At 49.5% G+C, this 21,512-nt stretch overlaps 1 protein-coding gene across 1 annotated transcript in view; it reads left to right on the top strand.

Annotated features, from left to right (window-relative positions):
• Nucleotides 1-21,512, top strand: part of LOC138514392 (sodium-coupled monocarboxylate transporter 1-like) — a 501,148-nt gene that overhangs the window by 88,425 nt on the left and 391,211 nt on the right. The window contains exon 4 of the mRNA XM_069629874.1: nt 17,409-17,476. Coding sequence (XP_069485975.1) covers nt 17,409-17,476 — 68 coding nt within the window. The remainder of the gene's footprint in view (nt 1-17,408; nt 17,477-21,512) is intronic.

Genomic DNA, 21,512 nt, shown 5'->3' with positions numbered 1-21,512 from the left:
AGAATCGATCAAACTCTTTTCCCTGAAAAGGCAGACCATTATCTGATTGAATGGACCCAGGGATTCAATGAGAGGCAAAGCGCTCTTCCAGCACAGGGATGCCTGCTTCCACTGCAGTAGAGCCACAAACCTGACCTCTGGATATGGTGAGTATTTGTCCAACACAACTAGGAAGTGACGAGATTGCTGCACCATGCCAAAGTTAAAGCTGAGTACCTTCCATGGATTTGTACCTCTCATGTGTGATGAAATTGGGATTTCTTTTGCGATGGGCATGGCGGACTGACACCGGATACAGCGATCATTTATCACTAGAAAGGTTTTCCCCTGCCCAGCTTGCAGTTGGGACAGGAGTTCTTGCAGCACTTCATCGCGACATGTGGCATTCACAATATCCTGCAGGGACATTGATTTGGGGATGACCAACCTCGTAAACATCCAATGAAGAATTCAGCATGCCTGTCAATTTCCTTGTCTCCCCCAGAGAATCGCAGAGGGTGGCATGACAAATAATCAGCAGGGTTATCTACTCTCTCTCTGACCAACAGACCCATCCCATAGTCCTGGAGCTGCAACATCCACCACCACTTAAGTCGAATGGGACGGTATGGAGCAAGACTCTGCATGATCGGGACCAAGGGCTTGTGATCAGTGTAGGCTGTTCAAAGGTGACGGGAAATGTAATGGTGGACGGGATTGCAGCCCTATAAGACTGCTGGGGCCTCTCTCTCGATCTGCAAGTACATCCTCTCGGTGGAGGTGAGGGCCTTACTGGCATATGCCACAGGGTGTCTGCCACCCTGGGCATCCACTTGGATAAGTACTGCTCCTAGTCCAATGGGCGTCCACTACCAGCTTGCTGATTCTTGAGGGGTCGACATACACCATTGTGGAAATTGCAATGAGGGCAGACTTTGTGTGGCAGAAAGCTTCCTGTTCCACCTGCCCCCACTGCCAATCGTGGTCCTTTTGAGTCAGCACGTTGAGTGGTTCTGTCAGGGTGGTTAGAGTGGGAGCAAAGCATCAGCAAAAGTTCACCATTCCCAGGAAGCTGCGTGATAAGGGAGGCGCTGCCTCTTTTATGTCCTTGACCTTGAAGGGATGTGCTGATAGGCCACGTTCATGAAACATCGTAAGAATTCCACCTTCAGTTGGAGGAAGTGACATTTCGTTCTGTTAAGAGTCAATGTTGCATCAAGCGCCGGTATACTGCCGACAGCCTCCTCATATGTTCCAAAAACGCGAAGATGAGAACATCATCGCTTACATTAATGGCTCTAGGTAGCCCTGCCGACACACCTCTGATGGTGTGTTCGAAACAACTTCGAGCAGCTGAGAAAACCCAGAAGCTGAGCTGCTTATAGTGAAACAGCCACATGTGCGATGAGAATGTTCTGATGGCCCTTGAGTCAGCATGTAGCAGCAACTAACCGTATCCTGCGTTCAAGTCAATGATCGAGAAGACCTGTGTCCCTTGTTAACATGATAGGATGTCGTTGAAAGTAGGGGGGAGTATGTCTTTCACACCAAATGGCTCTATTGGGGAGCATCATGGCAACGCATATCTTCACCTCCTCTGGGCACTTGGGTTTGTTCACATCAGCAACCAGGAATATCTATGATGCGAGTCCCTCCACCCTCTCTGTGATGTTGGCAAGCTCCTGCTTGCAAGTTCATCCTCCAAATTCCTTATCAGGTGGCATGGAATCCTCTGATGGCATAGGAAAATTAGCGGTATGGACGTGTCAGTGTGTATCCAAACTTCCTGGCCGTCCCGCAGCTCATTCCTTTCAATAAGTCTTAGTAGTACTCTATCAGCTGCTGTACATCACCTTGGCACAAGTTCCAAGTACTCTGCTTTGGAGCAGCTGAGGAGAGTGTCCTTCCCAGTGAGCGTGACATAAAAAGTGTCAGGAACTGACATATGGAAATGCTCAACCCTGGTGTGGATTGCCCAGTACACACCAGGGAGTGGGATCGGTGAGCACCCGCCATACTTAAAGATGCAAGGTCTAGCCAGCTTCAGGGATGGGTTCAGCTTGCAAATCTTGGCTGATGGCTTGACATTCACTGATGCCCCTGTGTCTAGAAGGATTGACATCACAGTCAACAATATGGTGACTGAACATCTGGGCTGTCTGCGCTTCCTTTGAGCAGCCTTGTTCACTGCCTGGTTCTGGTATTGACACGACGGAACTTTGATCATCAACCACCGTGGCTATTTGCCGTTGACGAGGTAGCTGTGGTGGCGTCGGACAACTGTCAGTCAATGCCAGCCATGGGAAACGGCACATCTTTGCAAAATGGATCATTTTGCCGAACCTACCACAAGATTGGCCAAGGGCTGGCCAAGAATCCACATGTGGAAGCCAACCCCTACAAGCATCACATGGCTTGCATCTCTCTTCCGAAGGCTTTGCTGCCTGCGGTCGTGTTCTCTGGATGTTCCTACCCCTTAGCTCTGAAGGGCTCACCCTGGAGTCCTCTGCATGTTCCTCCACCATGCAACCCGGTTTGAAGGCTCCTTCCATATGTGACGCTCCTGTCAACACCGGTTTGTGAGCTCTCTATAGCTCTAGGGCTCTATTCAGTGGGATATCTGGTTCCTTTAGGATCCAATGGTTCATGTAAAGTATTGAATGATTTGTGCCCCTATTGCTTCAGTTTCATCCTCAGCTGACTCAAGAGACTTGGTGCGCCTGACGGAAACGGGAGCTTTCGTATGTGCCTGGTGACCATAGGGTGAAAGTATGTTTCTAGGGCTGTCTTGGCAAGGTCTTTAAAATCTGGTGAACTGATCCACCGGCATAAAACAGCAGCATTGATTTCTTTGCTTTGTCGTTGTCTTCAACGCCGCAACAATGAACTTCTTGAGTCCCACCTATAGATTCTGACGGGTCCTGGAGTGGCAGGGGCCCGTCATGTTATACTCAGCTGCAGGATTCTCAGAAAAAAGTGTCAATTTTGGGTACTTAATGGAGTCTGTGGCCCACCCAACTCACGAGAGCATCCATCTGGAAGAGGAGGATACTTCATTGTCTATGGTGGGGCAGAATGTGGGCCCACACAGCAGCTATGAAGTACACAGGGGCGGGGGGCTGGCAACAGAAGCACCCAACCTCGGGAAGGAGCCAACACCCATGCACGGTCGGTAACTGCATTTATCCAGAGGGCGCCAGCACTGGGGACTGGTTGGCGTTCACCAAATATTCCCCTTCTGTCCCTGCCCTCCACCCAGCATAGGGGACAGTAGAATGACTGAACCATAAGCAAAAAAGTATTCACATCAAACAGCAGTGCTCTGAAATCCCTTGGCGGGGGAGTTCACATCAAACAGCAGTGCTCTGAAATCCCTTGGCGGGGGAAATCCCTTGGCGGGGGAGTTCACATCAAACAGTAGTGCTCTGAAATCCCTTGGCGGGGGAGTTCACATCAAACAGCAGTGCTCTGAAATCCCTTGGCGGGCGAGTTCACATCAAACAGCAGTGCTCTGAAATCCCTTAGCCGAGGACTTCATTGCAGTCTTGGCCGGTCTGGAGCTGGAGGGAGTAGACACCTCTGAAAACATCTCATGTACCGACTCCAAGCCCGCACTGATAAAACGATCACCCACCCCAACACAACCTCTGGACGTGGGAACACACAGTAATGCCCAGGCAGCATTAATTGCACTAAATTATGTGAGGAGCTGGAGGGAGCAGGAACCTCTGAAAACAGGACCCCTGGTGAGTGGCCTTAGCTTGCCTTTTTGAAACATTGACATTGGGAAGTTTACTAAGGCTCACTGTTCACTGCAACACAGGGCGTGCATCGTTAGCTCCTTGAGCCACCCGAGATGTTGCTCGCTCCAGCTTCCACCAACACCAAAAAGAACTGAGAACTGTGGGATTGGAGATTTCGTAAATTACAACAAATTCAACAAATTAACGATGTACACTCTTCCAAGCCTCTCTAAACACGCAGACAAAATAATACAGGATCAGATGTTTGAGATGGCCAGAGAACTACCCTTACCAGAATCCCCAGGGGCAGATCAGGGGAAGAGAAACAAATCTTTCTTCCAGATGATCAGTGGTGGTGAAGACCAACAAGTAGCTGGAGACATGTGTGGGACTGGGAACTTGGAGCCACTGGCCCTCATTCCGAGTTTGGAGGTAAGTTCCGACCCTTACCGGCATGGCGCAAATAGCGTGTCTGAGCTGGCAGAAGCACACTAAAAGCGGGCTATTACGACTTTGGGGGCACGAGCTTTGCGCCATGCCGGTAAGGTACCTAGCGCCATGCCGCAAAAGGGCCCCCAAAAGCCCTTACCGGCATGAAGCGCCGCATAGATAACACTACCACCATAGTCAAAAGCGGCATTAGCGGTGACCGTAAATAGCGGTGACCGTAATTAGCAGTCACCGCTATTTACAGTCACCGTAAAATAGCGGAACCAGAAATAGCGTCATCGCACAGGAACGGGAAGGAGCACGGCGGCCATCTTTTAAAACACAATCCATTGCCATACTCACCACACAGGACCCCTGGGACACTGGTGATCGTCTGGAAAGTTAATCAAACCATCCAGGAATGCCAAAAGCACCCAAGAAGGGATCTGCCCACCTCCAAAAGGAGCGCTTCAGCCCAGATGAACTCCAGATGCTCGTAGACACCCTACACGAGCATGCTGGGATGTGTTCAGCAGCAACATGAGGAGGGAGGCTGTGTTACGAAAAAAGGAAATCTGGGCACTAGTATGCCAGAAGGTCAGCGCAGTGGGCAACACCCCCTGCACGGTCAAGGATTGCCGCAAAAGGTGGGATGACCCGGCTGAGGGTGCGGAACATTCTTTCTGCAAACCATGCCCAGGCCTTGGAGACCGGAGGAGGACCACGTTCTCCAATTAAGCTCACACCGTGGGAGGAAACATGTGCGGGCATGATTGGACCAGAATCCATAGAAGGGGTCGGAGAGATGGAGTGTGGCGGCACGTCATCAGCTGATGGAGGTGAGTGTCCAAAGCAAATGTTGCTAATCCAAAAGTGATGAAAGTCAATGGCAAATGTCTGTCCAAAGATTGACGCCATGGTCGGCCACACACACACTCCCTGTACAGTATGCCGAAACAATTGAGACGCAAGCCGGTGCCTGGTGCAAGGCCGTAGCGTAAATGACACATACCACACAAAGTAGCAAATTCCATGAGGCACACAGCATACATGATCTAAATAGTGTGCATGTCAGACAGCACAGTACCTGGTCAACATGAGTGACACGACATATCCCTGCATGTACCACTCATGTATGAAATGACGTGCCATTCCCTACACAAATGCCTATTACCCACAATTGTGTGGATGTGCAATCGTACCAATGTATGTATGCTGGCTATCCAAACATCACTCATGCCGTCCCTCTCTTTCACCCTCACTGGCAGCGAGCATGAGCAGGACAGCAACCATCCCTCCACATCCAGGGGCCAAGCCAGGGGGCGCTGTGTCCCAGCAAGGAGGCCACCACTGGGACATATACCACCAGCAACAGCAAGGCCTGTGGAGGGCACACCACCCCCACCCCTCACTGCACTGCCTGCCCACATCTGTGCAACGCCATGTTCGGAGGAGTCCAGTGTGGCTGGGAAGGTGGCAGCCACGGCCCCACTCGCAGTCGAAGACAGCCCCAATGACATCTGGGGCACCATTGAGGACGACTATGTGGAAGTAGTCCACAACCCAGCACAATTGTCCACCCCCCAGGTATCCATGAGTGACACTGGTGATGCCAACACACTGGAGCAGTCTGGGCAAGAACAGACACAGGGACATATCAGTAACGTATACAGTCCCGGGGAGGATGAGCCGGCAGGACATGGTAGCCCGATCCCCAGCAGGGCCACTGGTGCAGCTGCAGGAGCACGGCGGGCTGACCAGCTCTCTGCCCTAATATCGGAATTTGTGCAGGACAATCGGCAGGCCAGGGAGAAGTGGCGTGCGGATTTGAGGGCACTGGGCCAGTCCATCACCGAAAACACAAACCCCCTCTGCGAGGTGCTCGGCCGCATAGCCGATGCTTTGGAGGCTGCTCTTCCCGGCCAACAGCCTCAGCATGAGGACACACCGTCCACAAGCAACTCCACTCAGACCAGCCCGCTCTGTCGGTCGCTCTGTGCGCAGCGCCGATGGGACATGCCTCCCCCTGGCTCTGGGAGCGCTGAATGACTGTACTGGCAGCCTCATGTGGGCTCCGTGGACCCTATGGGACTAGTGTGGGGTTGTTGTGGTGGGAGGGGGAGGGGGGTGAGGGTGTGTGGGGGAGTTGTGGGGGGAGGGTGGGTGAGGGTGTGTGGGGGAGTTGTGGGGGGAGCGGGAGGGGGTGAGGGTGTGTGGGGGAGTTTTGGGGGGAGGGGGAGGGATGAGGGTGGTGGAGGGTTTGAAATTCACGTTCATATTTTTTCTTTCAATACACCAGTTGTGTTACAAAAAAATAACCAGAGTGGACATTCATCATTGCGCATGTGTCATTTAATCTTGCACAGTGCATAGTGTACATGTATCCTCACACCCAGTACCCTATGTCCTAACATTATGTCACCCTCTGCTGACTTGTGTGTCAGAAATATTGTGTGATCACTGACTGCCGCACAGCACGTCCCTCCTGTGCATCGATACCGTAATGATGTCCTGCCACATCTTCCTCCTCCCCTTCATCATCATCAGCAGTAGCAGTTCCATGTCAGGGGGCAGGGGCACGTTCCGGAGGATGCACATATTGTGCAGCATTACACATGCCATGGTGATCTTGCCCACTTTCTCATGCCTGTAGAGGAGTGCCCCACCCGACCGACTCAGGCAGCGAAATCGTGCCTTCAACAGGCCAAAGGTCTGCTCAATCACCACACGTGTACGGGTATGGGAACGATTGTAGTCCTCCTCGTGCCTGTTCTGTGGGTTTCGGACAGGGGTCAGGAGCCACGACTTCAAGCCACGGCTTCAAGGGATAGCCATCATCACCTGCATGAGAGGGGAATGAAGGTAAATGTTCGCACATTCATGTTGGACAACCGTACTAGCCTCACATGGCTGCAGGTAATTTGTGCCCAAATGCACATGTCCCTGGATGCATTGACCCCATTTCAGGTCCCGCTATGTGTCCTGTGCAATGGACTAATGGTGTGGGTTGCATCTTCAAGATGATTCATGGTGTGCACTGACATCTTCACCCGTGCATCGTATATGCATACAGCACTGTCGGAGTAAAATCAGTGATGTGTTGTGTTCTGTGAGATTTGGTAGTAGGGAGCTTTGGCTGTAGTCAGGACAATATTGGGCATTCTGCACTGGTCATTTCCATGGTGATATGCAGCACTCCTATGGATGTGCCGAACCAGTGACACACTGTGGTATTCCTGTTTGCCTCAGTTCAATGCACTCCCAGGGATGATTGTCCTGTGTGGTGATATGCTGGAGACAGCAACATAGTGCATATGCACTGCATAGTGCAGGATGGCCTTACGGTGTGTGAGGGCCGCTGATGAGTGGAGCATGTGTTGTGGGATGTGGGCTGGTTACCTGTTAGTCATATAGTGATAGGTGTCGGCCTTACTTCATCACTATGGGATTTGGGTGTCATGTACTGTTTCAGATGCTTTGGGGCACAGTGTTCGGTGATGTGCACATTGTGCATTCCCCCATTCCTCCATTCCTACCCAGGTGGAGTATGCATTCCCCCCCATTCCCACCAAGATGGAGTATGCATTCCCCCCCCCCCCTTCCCACCCAGGTGGAGTATGCAGCCACCTACCTCACAACCCTGATGCACTGCCATGGCCCAGTCAGGCAACTCACCAAGCAGCCAGGCACGTAGTCCAGTATGTCGCTCCATGAAGCTTGGTAGCGTGGAGTTCCGCAGGACCAAAGAGTCATGAGTTGATCCGGGATATCGGGCACAGCAATGTGTGATGATCTTGCTGGGGTCGCATACCATCTGCACATTGATGGAGTGGTATTGCTTGCGGTTGCGATACACCACCTCCATGGCATGCGGGACCACCAACTCCACATGGGGGCAGTCGAGGGTACATACACAATTTGGCATGCCTGCCAGTGCATAGAAGGCAACTTTTGTACCGAATATCTCCTGGGGAGTCCGTGGTAGCGATATGTAGTCCTTTGTGTGCTTGAGGAGGGCATCCAGCACTTGGTTCAGCATCCGGGAAAATAAGGGTTGTGATATACCATGCATGTGCCCCACTGTGTGCTGGTAGGTGCCTGTGGCAAGGAAGTGGAGCACAGACACTACCTTCAGTAGAGGGGGGATGGCAGTGCGTATTTCTATGAGGCTCACTATGTCGTCGTGTATCAGATGCACTATAGTGGTGATGGTGTCCCGGTCCAGACGGTACAGAGTGTGGATCTGCTCAGGGGTTAGGTTGAAAGGACTGGCTCTGATGCGAGGAATTGGGGGCTGACGGTGTGGTAACGGTGGCTGCACTGGTGGGGCATGCAAGGCCTGTCTCACCCTCCTTCTCCTCCTGCGTCTCCTCTGTGGGGGCGGCTGTTGTTGTTGTTGAGGCATTGCAAGCAGGGCCTCTAGCTCCAGTAATGTACTACTATTGGTATCATCTTGGTGTGGGAGGGGGTGTGGTGTGTGGGTGTGCTCCTTTTGTACTGGCCCTGACTCCATTGCCTCCACCTGTGCTGATTGTGTGCACCTGTGGCACTTGGAAAGACTGCTCAGGGTTCTTTACGCCTGGTCGGCGATGCCAGTATTTACACTATGCCGTTATGCACTTTTTCCGCCTTCATGAGGCCGTTATTTGTATGTCCGCCTCACTTGTGATCTTCTCTGGTTTATGGCATGCCGCTAATGCCGGCATGGTGTGTCGTGTGTGCGCGCCCAGACCTCTATTTACAGCATCGTCCTTTACGATGCCGTTAATAGTGGTCTGGTTGGTCAGAATAGTCTGTAGCGGTAAGCGATGGCGGTAATCCTTTACCGGCATCGTTTTTCCCTTACCTCCAAACTCGGAATGAGGGCCACTGTCTCTTAGTCACTGACCAAGAGATGTTAAAAACCCTGGCGGCATATGAAGTGGCTGGGAACAGCAGGGGCGATGGAAATAATCTTTCGCCATCTTTCTACCTGGATGAAGGAGATGAAGGCAATTTCACTATTCCATCTTATGCCCCGACTCCACACGCCGCGCAAAGAAAGCGATCACCATCCCCACCAGAACCTCTTGACGGGAACACAACAGTAATGCCAAGGCAGCATTAGTTGCGCTAAATTATGTTATCGCCCCATTTTGGTAACTTTATGAAGACATTTTGGGGTCGATTCATGGAATTATTTGCGCAGAAAATAGGGCACATGCGCTCGCAACTGCACGCAAATCCGCCTTCATCGATTCATGGAATCGAATGCGTGGTACTTTTCCTGGACTTGCGTGAAGTTCGCACTGGTTCGGTATGTCTGTGCAAACTGTCAAGGGCCTTGTTCGATACGCTAAGCAGAGCGTGGGCGTGGCTTACGCAGAGGGCTGGGAAGGGGGCACAACACCAAAAATTGGGAAGAACTTGCGAAAAAGTGGGTGTTCCGAGGGACGGCCTGTTGGCAGTCCCTCACAAGCCCACAATTGCGTATCACAAGACGTATTCATGGATTCGATCACGCCACATCTTAGCCTGGAAATGGCCACATAAGTCCTTCATACGATCCGCCACCCAAAGGCAGGCGTAAGTATACTTGCGCTTAGGATTTTCAGTACACAGGTGCGATCACATTTCAGGGTGCGTGTACTCAATTGGGGTTCTGATGAAATATAGGGGTGGGTGTAAGCAGTGTAGTAGGGTGCAGGAACGTTTTACGTGGGTTCGCTTGCAGATTTCCTGAGTTATTGCTGAGTTGCGATTTTTTTATACACATGTTGTCGGGGTGCCGGCGACAGTTATGGGGGACCCCGCGCAGGTTCCCTGAGTCGCAGGCCTGCTTATGGGGGACCCCACAGACTGTTTGAAGGCTGCGTGTATTTGCGCCCAGTGAAGCGTGCAAAGGTAGCTTATCTGGCAGTATTTTGCTTTGTGCGCGGGCCTGTCGGCGGTGTTCTGACCACGACTTGCGAATACGGTTATTTGGCGGAAAAAATTCCATGAATACGCAGGGCGCGCAGCTCTTCTGCACACAGGCTCGTGCAGAGTCCTTGGCGGGCGGCCCTTGCGCGAATTATGCCCGAAATTCGATGAAACAGCTCCTAAATCAGAAGTCCGAATGCATACAATTGTTCTTGGCTCCATACAGAAGAAGCTGAAAAACATTCGAAAAGATACCGACCTTAAGGCGCTACTTCAACCAAAGTTATCTTTAGAGAAATCAGACCTCTCAAAAGTAATTTTAATATTACAAAGCTTTGCAAACCAGCCAGCCCCAAACAACAAGGGGCCTAATGAAAGAACAACTAGGGCAAAAGACGTCCCAAGTGATGCCCCAATATCCGTATAAGGTACCACTGGATCACCAAGAAGAGGTTGATTTGACATCCCCAAAAAGCCAGCGATTGGAAGCCTCCGAGGAACAGTAGGAGCTTTGGTGCAAAGGTTAACACTTCCAGGAAGACCAAAAATATAAAAGTGAAAGGAAATAACAAGAGATCCTCTCGGGAATTCCTTTGAAACCTAAAAATACCAGAGTCACTAGTCAACAACAAGAAGAGTATGAGGAAAGGACTACAGACGGTAGTGGTGGACGGCTTTTCTCAGGAGGAAGACAATGCTTTTTTGGTGTGCTCTCCAGTTCACTTAGTAAGATCGGATCTCGCTTTATCTCCTTCTAACCTCGCAACGCAGCATGAGCCCGATTTTGAGGTCTTAGTATGGCATGGAATGGGTAAAGGGAAAGTGCATTTTGCGGTCCAAACGGATGAAGCCGACTTTCCTCACACTCAAACACCTTCTGCTATTAGCTCTAGCTGCAGACATTTTGGCTCAACGCGCTGTGACACTGGAACGAATTTGCTCGCTGTCCCTTCTGTTGATATCAATGAAGTTAAATCCATCTACGAGAGACTGTGCCCAATTACAGTGAAAACGGATCCAAGGTTGGAAGACCCTGTGGCATCAATTCGCTCTAGCACGTTTAGCACATTGGAAGGTGCTGGGGGACATGGTCTTCCTCGAGATGACTATGCTGACTTCTCACCGTGGGGAGAGAAACCGAGCCTTACCCGGGAGAGTTGTGAAAAACATTGGGAGGAACCTGCAACGACTTGTTTTCATAAACTCTTAATTGAAAGTATATTTAAAGAGGATGATTAACTCTTGCTCAACAGATCCAATATTCCTTCTTTGTTTTCCAAGTTGCCTAACTTAAGTGTGATTCCAACTAATGATACTGAGAGGGTGGAATTTATTGGCCAGGCACTCACAGATATAGATTTTCTGAGCTTTGAGTCGAAGGTAGTGTTTGATCTCATGATGAGGGAAACCCAAGCACTTAGGTCGACGGGTTTTATAATTACAGCTTATAATTCCGCCGGCTGTGGGGTCGACCAGACTGCTTTAACTGTGTCTAATTTACCTCGGCCTAAGGAGATCATCATTTCTGTGGGAGACGGTGTTACCAAACATAGAGATGTCCAATTTGCAAGCGAGGCCATGGTCGGAGGGAGGGAAGAGCTAGATTGGCCCTGCTTAGCAGGCTTCCTTGCAAATTAAAGGAAAGGGAGCAGTGCAGTAACTAAAAAGGCTTTAGTTGTGTGCCCGCCTAAATGTAGTTTCATGAAATAGCAGAGGGCATACACTTTTGTTCACAAACCCCACTCTGGGCACTACTCTGTCTACATTTGAGATCATTTGTTTACAAGAGGTGCGGCTATTGGCATTGATGAATTTGTTTTTAGTAAATGTAAGCAATTGAATCTCTTGGAAACCTCCTGGAGTGACCAGTCAGATTTAATGCATACATGACTGGCAAATAATTACTAACGCAGGTAATTATCCATGTGATTTAGTGTCAAACTCGGCGGGAAACAGAAACTCGCGGAACGTAGAGGCAGGTAATCGAGTTAATGGAAAAATGGCCAACACTCCAGGCGTCACCGATTATGAATGGAAATTGAAAGTCTTTCCCATAAACAACGTTGAGAACTTTCGCTCTGAAACTTTGGAGGACACATTGGAGGAGTGAAAGTTGGCAAAGGTATAGCGCAAAGAGCTTGTAGGGAAACTCATGCGTATGATTCCAGCCTAGCATTGCAGAAAAGAGAAATGAGAGCCGCATTTAGGGGCATACAAAAAATTGAACCTTTGAGCGGTTGAAGAAAGGAAGCATACCCATAAGATAAAATGACATTTTAAAAATTGGGTTAAAAGTCACAAAGCTAGGCTCTTACAAAATGACGCCGAAATCATGCTCAACTGTCTGAAAACAAAAGATGTGGCCAATTTTTGGAGGATAAAGACCTGCACAGGCCAAGGGCAAGGTGTTGTGTGTTGCAGGTCCGCAGAGCACGCTGCCCGATCGACATGCTACGCTCTACACAACGCTTGAAACTCGATTCCACCATGCTTTAAAAGCCACGCTCCCGACCCTCCGCAGCAAAGCCAGCGCAGGCCAAAATCGCAATGTTGTCCGCCACAGGTCTGCCGGTCGCACACTACCTGATCGATACGCTAAATTCTACACAACACTTGAAACTCCATTCTGCAACGCTTTAAAAGCCACGCTCCCGACCCTCTGCGGCAAAGCCTGAGCAGCCAAGGGCGCAGTGTTGTGCACTGCATGTCCACAGAGCACGCTGCCCGATCAACACACTGCGTTCTACATGATTCTTGAAACTCGATTCCCCTATGCTTTAAAAGCCACACACCCGACCCTCTGCGGAAAAGCCAGCGCAGGTCAAGTTTGCAGTATTGTGTGCCGCAGATCCGCAGAGCACGCTGCCCGATTGACACGCTACATTCTACACAACGCTTGAAACTCGATTCCGCCATGCTTTAAAAGCCATGCTTCCGACCCTCTGTGGCAAAGCCAGCGAAGGCCAAGGGCGCAGTGTTGTGCGCCGCAGGATTTAGGTGCTGCAGAGTAAAGATTCAGATCTTATCCTCCACGCCACTGCTATCGATCGCTCACACTACGCTTCGTAACTTCCATTTGAAGGCCCTGAGCACCAGCAGGCCCCAACAAGATGGCCACCGTCCTCCAGCCACGAATCCCCATGCCACTATCGAAGCCCCCACTCTGCCCGGCCCTTGGGCAGCATCCACCGCTGCTGATACAACACACCCCTAGGCAATTGGTAAGCCCACGGCACCTTTGTGTGTTGCCAGCATCTATTTGACTGTGCGCGTTGGTCTTGTTTCCCAACGTTACCTGAGACACGCACCCACCCCCTGCATGACATGTTGTCTCCCTTCCTGCTTCACTTGTGGCACCTCGAGCAACCTCCAAACCCAAATAAATACTTGCACCTCATTGCATCCCCTAACGGGAGCCAGGATTCAACCGATCAATCCAATTGTGCGCCTCCTTAATGCAACCCCATGTTCCGCAGGCCAGACACTCATGACTAGCCCACGCAGAGAGATGTCACTGCTCCTTGCCCTGGCCCTGCCCTAAACAAGCCTATGCAGAAAGCAACTACCCATGCAGAAAGTGGCTGTTGTGATTAGCCCCGCCCTGAGCAAGCCTATGCAGAGAAGTACTACCTCGCTCCTTCCCACCACGAACAAGCCCACGCAGAAAGTGGTTTTTGCACTCTGCCCTGCCTCAACCCCGATTAAACCCATGCAGAGCTCAATTACCGCCCTCTGCCGTGCCTTGAACAAGCCCACGCAGAGAGCAGCTATTGCGCTCTGCCGTGCTCCAGCCCTGAAGAGGCTTATGCAGAGAGCAGCCTCCTTGCTCTGCCCTGCCTCAGCCCTGAATAAGCCTGAATAACCCTACGCAAAGAGCGGTTACCTCGCTCTGCACTGCCCCAAACAAGCCTACGCAAAGGGCATCTACTGTGCGCTGTCCTGCTCCAGCCCAGAATAAGCCTGCGCAGAGTGTGCCGTGCACCGCCCGATCAATCTCACACACAGTGTGCAGCCTTCACACTCCGCCTTGCCCCAGCCCCGAGCAAACCCACACAGAGCGCTGCAAATGCGCTCCTCTCTGCTATAACCCCGAACAGGCCATCCTTCATAGACAGCATCTGCTCAACTACTAGCAGGATCCGGACACAGGAACTGGAGCATTTAGCCACAGTCCTTCCAATAGGCCTTTATTTGTAGTGCCAGGCTTTGGACCCAGATGGGTAGCGTTCTACAGTCGCATGCCAATGTGCAGAAGATCAGGCAGGCTTTCAGCAGATATGATCAGTACCAGGGATGCCCGGCGGCCATCTACTTCAGCTATAGAGTTAGATGCAGCATTCACGTTTGTGGCCCTTGGGAGAGGCCTCATATCAGTCTGTTTCTGGTGTTCCTTCAAAGAGCCTGGAATGTGGAACATGAAGTCCTGACACCTGTTCCTTAGATGCTGACACCCGTGACCTTCCTTTGGAGGTTTACCATTGACCATCCACATCACACAGAGGCAACAAGGGATGCCAGAGCAGTCCTGGGGTGCGCTTCGGTCCAGAGGAGAAGGTCCGCTGTAGAGAATGGCAGGTATTCCAATTGGAGGGAGTAGGCTGCTATCCAGTGGGCCTTTCTCAAGTTGGCCCAAGCCTGGAGGACAAATCAATCAGACAACAGTTCTGGGATCTCTTGCATGATAAAGGGCTAGAATGGTCACAAGGTTTTCATTGTTGGCACTGGTCTCTGGGATGAAAACTATTTTCGGCCCTTGTTGCAGTCCATGTAAAGGGGATTGACTACGCGTAATTATACCAATTGAGAAGGGTATTCTACACATTGCAGGAGATGGCACAAATACCCCACAGATGGACCTCACCCGCCTACCTGTTAACACATCAGCACTAATGGAACTATGACGAAGCTCTTTTCTCGTGAAAGACACACAAAATAAGTGTGCATCTCTTCAGACAACAATGCTAATAACCAACCCTACTAAAACCTCACCCCTCTTCATACACCTCTCAAACCATGACTAAACACAACCATACCTTTTAAACCACAGCAACCTGCACACACTTCACTACACCGCAACAACAAACACACCACACAGAGCCTTACACAACGGCACACGATGGACACCGACCGGACAACACCAAAACACTCAGTGAAAGGTGGTAACTGCAATGAAGCTGCCAACAGCACATCACAGCTTCCTTGCTTTTTCTCCAAACCTGGTCCTACTAACGTACCCCACTTTCTTTCACATCCGTCAGAGCACCAAGGGACCACTACCGTGGTGATAGTGCGTGGTATAACTATCCTTTAACATTAACATTTAGTTCTGTTACACTCCCACCATAAGTTCTTCAACTTATCAGAGATTAGGTTCTCCCTGTCAGATAACTTATCCCCAAATGTCTCCGTCAGATTGGCACTCAGGACCCGGGTACATCCGATCTGCACCCATCAATGCTACAGGTTTTGCATCTTCCTCTCCTCCTATACCACAAATATCCATGCCCCTTTCCTCTTTTATTACAGAGCATTGCCTCCACGTCTCTTTTCCTCATCCCAGTAGGAACCTTTGAGGCCCGCCTCCCTTTCAGGAACCTTTTCCAAGCTTTTCCTTCTTGTTGGCCCCGTCCCTACTAGGGACACCTAACCGCCCTGTTTCGCGTGAATTTTCAGTTGTTTGAATGCCTGCTGGATCCTCTGTGGGGCGAGGAGGCCTAACAGACTTCAGCAGGGTGCTGCGACCTTTGTCTATCCCCTGAGGGGGATGATTATGGTGAGTACCGGCCCTCGCAGGGTGTGGTGCCAAGGCGACTCGAAGCCCCGGTGAGCACAGGCGCCGAGGATCGGTTCTACCTGGACAGGTTCTCAATCCACGCTCAGGAGACGAGGATGAAGAGGAGGCTACTGGAAAGATATTGCCACCTCCAACACGGTAATACCAAGCTCACGAACATCAGAGGGGGGTACACGTATTTCTAACGCTTTCAACTGAGAATCATTGTCAACCAAAACTTCCTTTTGGGCGATTGCGAACTATTGGAATCAAATACAACATTTGTGGCATCAAGTTCTAGGTTATTTTGAGGTCAATGGAGACTAGTCCCATGTTTTCGGTTTTAAAAATGTTCAAGGAAAGTTGATCTACAGTAAAAATTAATGTTGATACTGAAATAAATGATTAATGATTGATTTTGATATATTATACTCCAAAATAATTTGTTGGGGAATTAATATGACCAAACAAGTTAAATAATGACATCTGTTTTCCAGCCTCTGAGTTAGGTACATCCATCTTTCTGAAACATAAGGTCAGTAAGGAAATGACTTGGGAAACAAACAGGCAAAAGTGGCGCAAGGGGCCAAAAGCAAAACAATTGGAAAGGGAATGTAGGAAGGGGGCAAAGATTGGAAAGGGAATGTAGGAAGGGGGCAAAGATTGGGAAGGGAATGTAAGAAGGGGGCAAAGATTGGATAGGGAATGTAAGAAGGGGGCAAAGATTGGAAGGGAATGTAAGAAGCGGGCAAAGATTGGAAAGAGAATGTAAGAAGGGGCAAAGGTTGGAAAGGGAATGTAAAAATGGGGCAAAGATTGGAAAGGGAATGTAAGAAGGGGGCAAAGATTGGGAAGGGAATATAAGAAGGGGGCAAAGATTGGAAAGGGAATGTAAGAAGGGGCAAAGATTGGAAAGGGAATATAAGAAGGGGGCACAGATTGGGAAGGGAATGTAAGAAGGGGGCAAATATTGGAAAGGGAATGTAGGAAGGGGGAAAGATTGGGAAGGGAATGTAAGAAGGGGACAAAGATTGGGAAGGGAATGTAAGAAGGGGGCAAAGATTGGAAAGGGAATATAGGAAGGGGGCAAAGATTGGGAAGGGAATGTAGGAAAGGGGCAAAGATTGGAAAGGGAATGTCAGAAGGGGGCAAAGATTGGGAAGGGAATGTAAGAAGGGGGCACAGATTGGAAAGGGAATGTAAGAAGGGGCAAAGATTGGGAAGGGAATGTCGGAAGGGGGCAAAGATTGGGAGGGGAATATAAGAAGGGGCAAAGATTGGAAAGGGAATGTAAGAAGGGGTCAAAGATTGGAAAGGGAATGTAAGAAGGGGCAAAGATTGGAAAGGGAATGTCGGAAGGGGTCAAAGATTGGAAAGGGAATGTAAGAAGGGGGCAAAGATTGGAAAGGGAATGTCGGAAGGGGGCAAAGATTGGAAAGGGAATGTAAGAAGGGGCCTGAGGGCTCCTGAACTTCTGCTCGTTCTTGGACCAGCCAACGGAGCAACATAAGATGTATGTTTTTTCCTTTTCTCGGATTGTATCCTATTTCACGATATTCTCTTCATTTTATTTTTTATTTTAGTGACTGGATTCGACCTCTGGGGCGCTGTCATCTCAACTGGATTGGTTTGCATGTTTTACTGTGCACTGGTAGGTCAACAGCTTTTATTCAGGAACGTATCCTAGTGTTTTCCTTCACACTCACCTGGAATCGTGAGAACATTAAAATGCGGGCATTTCTTTTCCTGCATTTGTGACTGAATGATGTCAAAAGAGCATTATTTTAAATTCGAATTTTAAACAAACTGATTGTGATTTCCCTGTTTACTTGAAGGAGGCAGTCACTTGCACTTTGTGAAGCAGCTGGTAGTGAATTGGGAAATTAGCATAATTACCCAAAATGTGACCATAATGTGAGACGCATAGAATGGCTGATTCTTTCTGCCCCTCCTCCTCCTTCCTCTGCTTCCCGTTGAAAGGTGTCTTTCCAACGCCTTCATAGTGTGATTCGGCCGCTGGATGATGACATCATATGTCAGCGACTGCACATACACAGGAAAGGGAGGCTTGTATGGTACATCCCAAGCATACGGGGAGAAGCCCACTTAGGCAATGGAAGCTACAATCAGATTCTGGAATATTGTATTGGGAAGAAAGTTGTGAAAAAGGGATTTCTGTAAAGTTAAGGGATATCTTGAATATCTACTAGGGAGAAGGCATTGACTGGAAGTTTAATCCAAATGGATTTAAGAAAGGTTACAGATAGGTAAGAAGTGATATTAGGCCAGGATGAGGTACATAGGAAGTAAGAGAGGGATAGAGGAGCAATAATATTAGCCTCCACTTTGATCCAAGTGAAGATGATGTTCATAGTGGATGAATGAACTCAATTGCTTTAATATAAATGCTTTACAGTATAGCAGAAAGTTAGGAAGTTTGACTCCTCCTGTTTGCTTAGAACGTTTTAGTTTCTTTATGGCAATTCTAGAGATTTTCTTGCTCCAAAGGGATTTAAGAAGTATAGAGTCTATTTTATTGCTTACCTCAACAATGCTGAATAATCTTACTATGACTATGACTTTCTTGCTATCACGTATACCTTACCTCATCTATCCAATTGTGCCTGCCCAGTTTGTCACACCTGTTTGTCCAATTTACATATTAATACATGACCTCTTCATTATCTTGATTTCTTTTCTTTTCTTATTAAATTATTAACTCAATATTAATTCTTCTATATCTGTATCAGCGATATAAGTTATGTATCTTTATGATATATTTACATTGCTATGATATGATATGATATGGCATTTGTAACGCGCCTATACACAAGTGTTTCAAGGCGCGACTAGGCAGGGAGGGGGGAACAAAGGGAAGACAGACAACGATCCTACTAGGCCAGGTGTCATTCAGATCGCGCAAGTGCAAGGGTAGAGGGGAAGGGAGAGGGGAAAGTGCAGTACAGGGGTAGAAGAATAACAAGATAAGTAATAAGGGCCAGCTGGTGGCAAGTGCAAGTTAAGTGCAGACAAGTGCTCAGAAGGGGGGCTGTAGGGATGCAGAGACAGTCCCGCAGTGCAGGGGTTGCCAGGGAGGCAGTGCAATGGGAGAGTGGCTGGGCCAAGGACCGAGATCGGTGAGAGTGGCCCAGTTGCCGAATCAGTGCAGTTTCAGAAAGGAATTTAGTAGGGGAGAGGGGGAGAGAAAGCAGAAGCAAAGAGGAAGGTTTTGAGGTGCTTCTGGAACTGGAGATGGTTCTCCTCAAGTTTCAGGGATGCAGGAAGGCTCTTCCAGAGGGAGGCCCCTGCCACGGAGAGAGATCTACCCCCAACTTGTTGCTTGGAGAAGCGGCTGACCCTGAGGGAGTTGGAGGCGGATGAGCAAAGAGCTCGAGAAGGAAGATATTTAGAAAGAGAGAGTTGAAGATATTTTGGCCCCAGGCCCCAGAAAGCCTTGTGGACAATGCAGAGGGTTTTGAACTTAATCCTCGCAGCCACTAGGGAGCCAGTGTAGAGATTTCAGTCCTGGAGAGATACGGTCCCTGGGCTTGAGGCAAAGGACAAGTCTCGCAGTCCTGTTGCAGAGGGCGGAGAGTAGAGGCAGGCAGATTTAGATAGAGGCTGTTACAGTAGTCCAGCTTGGAGAGAATCAGGGCTCTGGAGACAGTGAGCTTCTGGGGGAAGGAGAGGAAAGTAAGAATGCAATTTACCGAATAAAATTGTATTAAAAAAATAAAAAAAACCACTTAGGTAATAAGCCACCGAGCCTGTGGCCTGTTTAGTGCATAAGGTAATGCCCCCAGGGCCCATAGTTACGTGAGGGCCTTAACGAAGGCCCCAGGGGCATTACCTTAGGCAGTAATGGCCCACAGGCGAGGGGCTTATTGCCATTGATACCCCAGCCTGTTAGACTGGGGTACTAATGGTGTTCTTTTTTTCCGGCTGCGATACGCATTGCATTTTGCAGCTGGAAAAAAAAAGGAAACAAAATGGTCTGCCAAGGATCCTATTCCGTTAATGATAGATCTGCATGGTGGGAATCTTGTGTGTTTGTTATGAATTTTGGGTATAAGGTATATGGTCGCCATTGTTGGAAATTGAACATTCATAAAGTTGTACTCATTATCATTCAATTGTTGTAACGCTCACCTGATTCCCGTAGAGGCGCCGGTCTTGACTTGGCGTATACCGTATCTTCAAAGGTGATGTGTAACACACGGCTGGCTCTTTGGGCTGGACCTCTGTGCACTGTATGTCTGACTCGAAGGGTAAGATGTCTGCAGATAGAAAATATGGGATTAATGAACTGGGTTATTGAATGTCTCTCTCTTCTTCCCTTTCTCTTCTCCTGTAGAACCCCAAAGGTTAACGCTCTCACCTTAGGTAAGTGAATGCCGTGCTCTCCATCTGCCTCGGGGCAGGGTGCTGTAACCAGTTTCTTCACTGGATAAGGGAAGCAGGCTTCTTGACTTCAGAGGACTGCTGTCCGTCGTTTACTGCACGAACGGTAAGTTTCGAGTAATTCTAATGTCTTTAAAAGTCTTTAGTAATGATGTCTCTTGTTTTTGCAGGGTTCCGGCGATGGCGGATGACGGGCTGAAGTGAGTTGAAGATGGTGCCCGTGTGATGAATGGAAGCGCCTGGAAGCACGTAAGTAAGCGCTTGTTGCCTGCTTCACGATGCGCTCTAACTGTCTTTTTATTTTGCAGGTACAAGTTCGGAGCGGCTGCAGGGTGCCGGAATACCCACTGGGTTAGATGTGGAAAGGAGTAATGGCACGTGAGTATTAAAGTTCTCCAATGTCTTTAAACGCACCTTTGTTTTGTCTTTCAGATGCGGGATGCAGCGCCGAAGGCCTCCGGAGCGTGCGAAGAGCTGGTAAGCTTTTGTCTTTCAGATGCCGGAATGCAGCGCGAGGCGTTGGTGACAGCCGATGGACCAGGTAAGTGAAGCGCTGTCACTGAAGACCGTAATGCTAACCTGTTCTTTCTTGTCTTTATAGGTGTTGCTGAAGACTGGATTCAGGATGGTAAGCCTTTTTCCTTAGGCCCAGCATCAGATGCAGAAGACACGATGAGCGTTCTGCTGCAGAGGATGCAGAATAACGCAAAGCAAGATTCATCCATCGGGTGTGGTTTAAATAGCCTCCTGTAGTGCTTAGGTGTCTCCTTCCACAGCCACGCCTAGGTAAGAAAAGAGTTCCTGCTTTCCAGAAGAGTTCCAGTGTTCTGAACCTAGGGAGTGGCTCCTGCCCCACCCAACAGGAAAAGTAGTTCCAAACAGAAGAGGATCAGAGGCTCAACTGGCAGGCAAGTAAGCAGCATGGTCTGCTGCAGGTAAGTCCACCCAAGCATTATGAGCCCGGCGCTTCCAGCGCTGGGACTGGGCATATTTATGAGCCTGGTGCCACTGGCGCCTGGACTGGGTCCAAAAGGTCCCAATTGGGACTGGTTGGCACTCGGAACCTGGGTTATGGATCTGCTTCCAAGGGAGTTGGGAAAACCCTGACCTTTTGGAAGCAGAGATCATGACAGTACCCCCCCTCAAGGCCCCTCCCAAACCGGGCTTCTCCGGGGGTTTTGGCTTGTCAGGAAATGTTCGGTGAAATCTTTTGATTAGGCGAGGAGCGTGGACATATTCAGCAGGTTCCCAGGATCTCTCTTGGGGGCCGTAGCCTTTCCAGTCAA

Source organism: Ambystoma mexicanum, chromosome 12, assembly GCF_040938575.1.
Source record: "Ambystoma mexicanum isolate Mex_15411 chromosome 12, UKY_AmexF1_1, whole genome shotgun sequence".
Taxonomy (NCBI): domain Eukaryota; kingdom Metazoa; phylum Chordata; class Amphibia; order Caudata; family Ambystomatidae; genus Ambystoma; species Ambystoma mexicanum.
The sequence above is the reverse complement of the archived record's forward strand: the minus strand, read 5'-3'. Positions and strand labels throughout refer to the sequence as shown.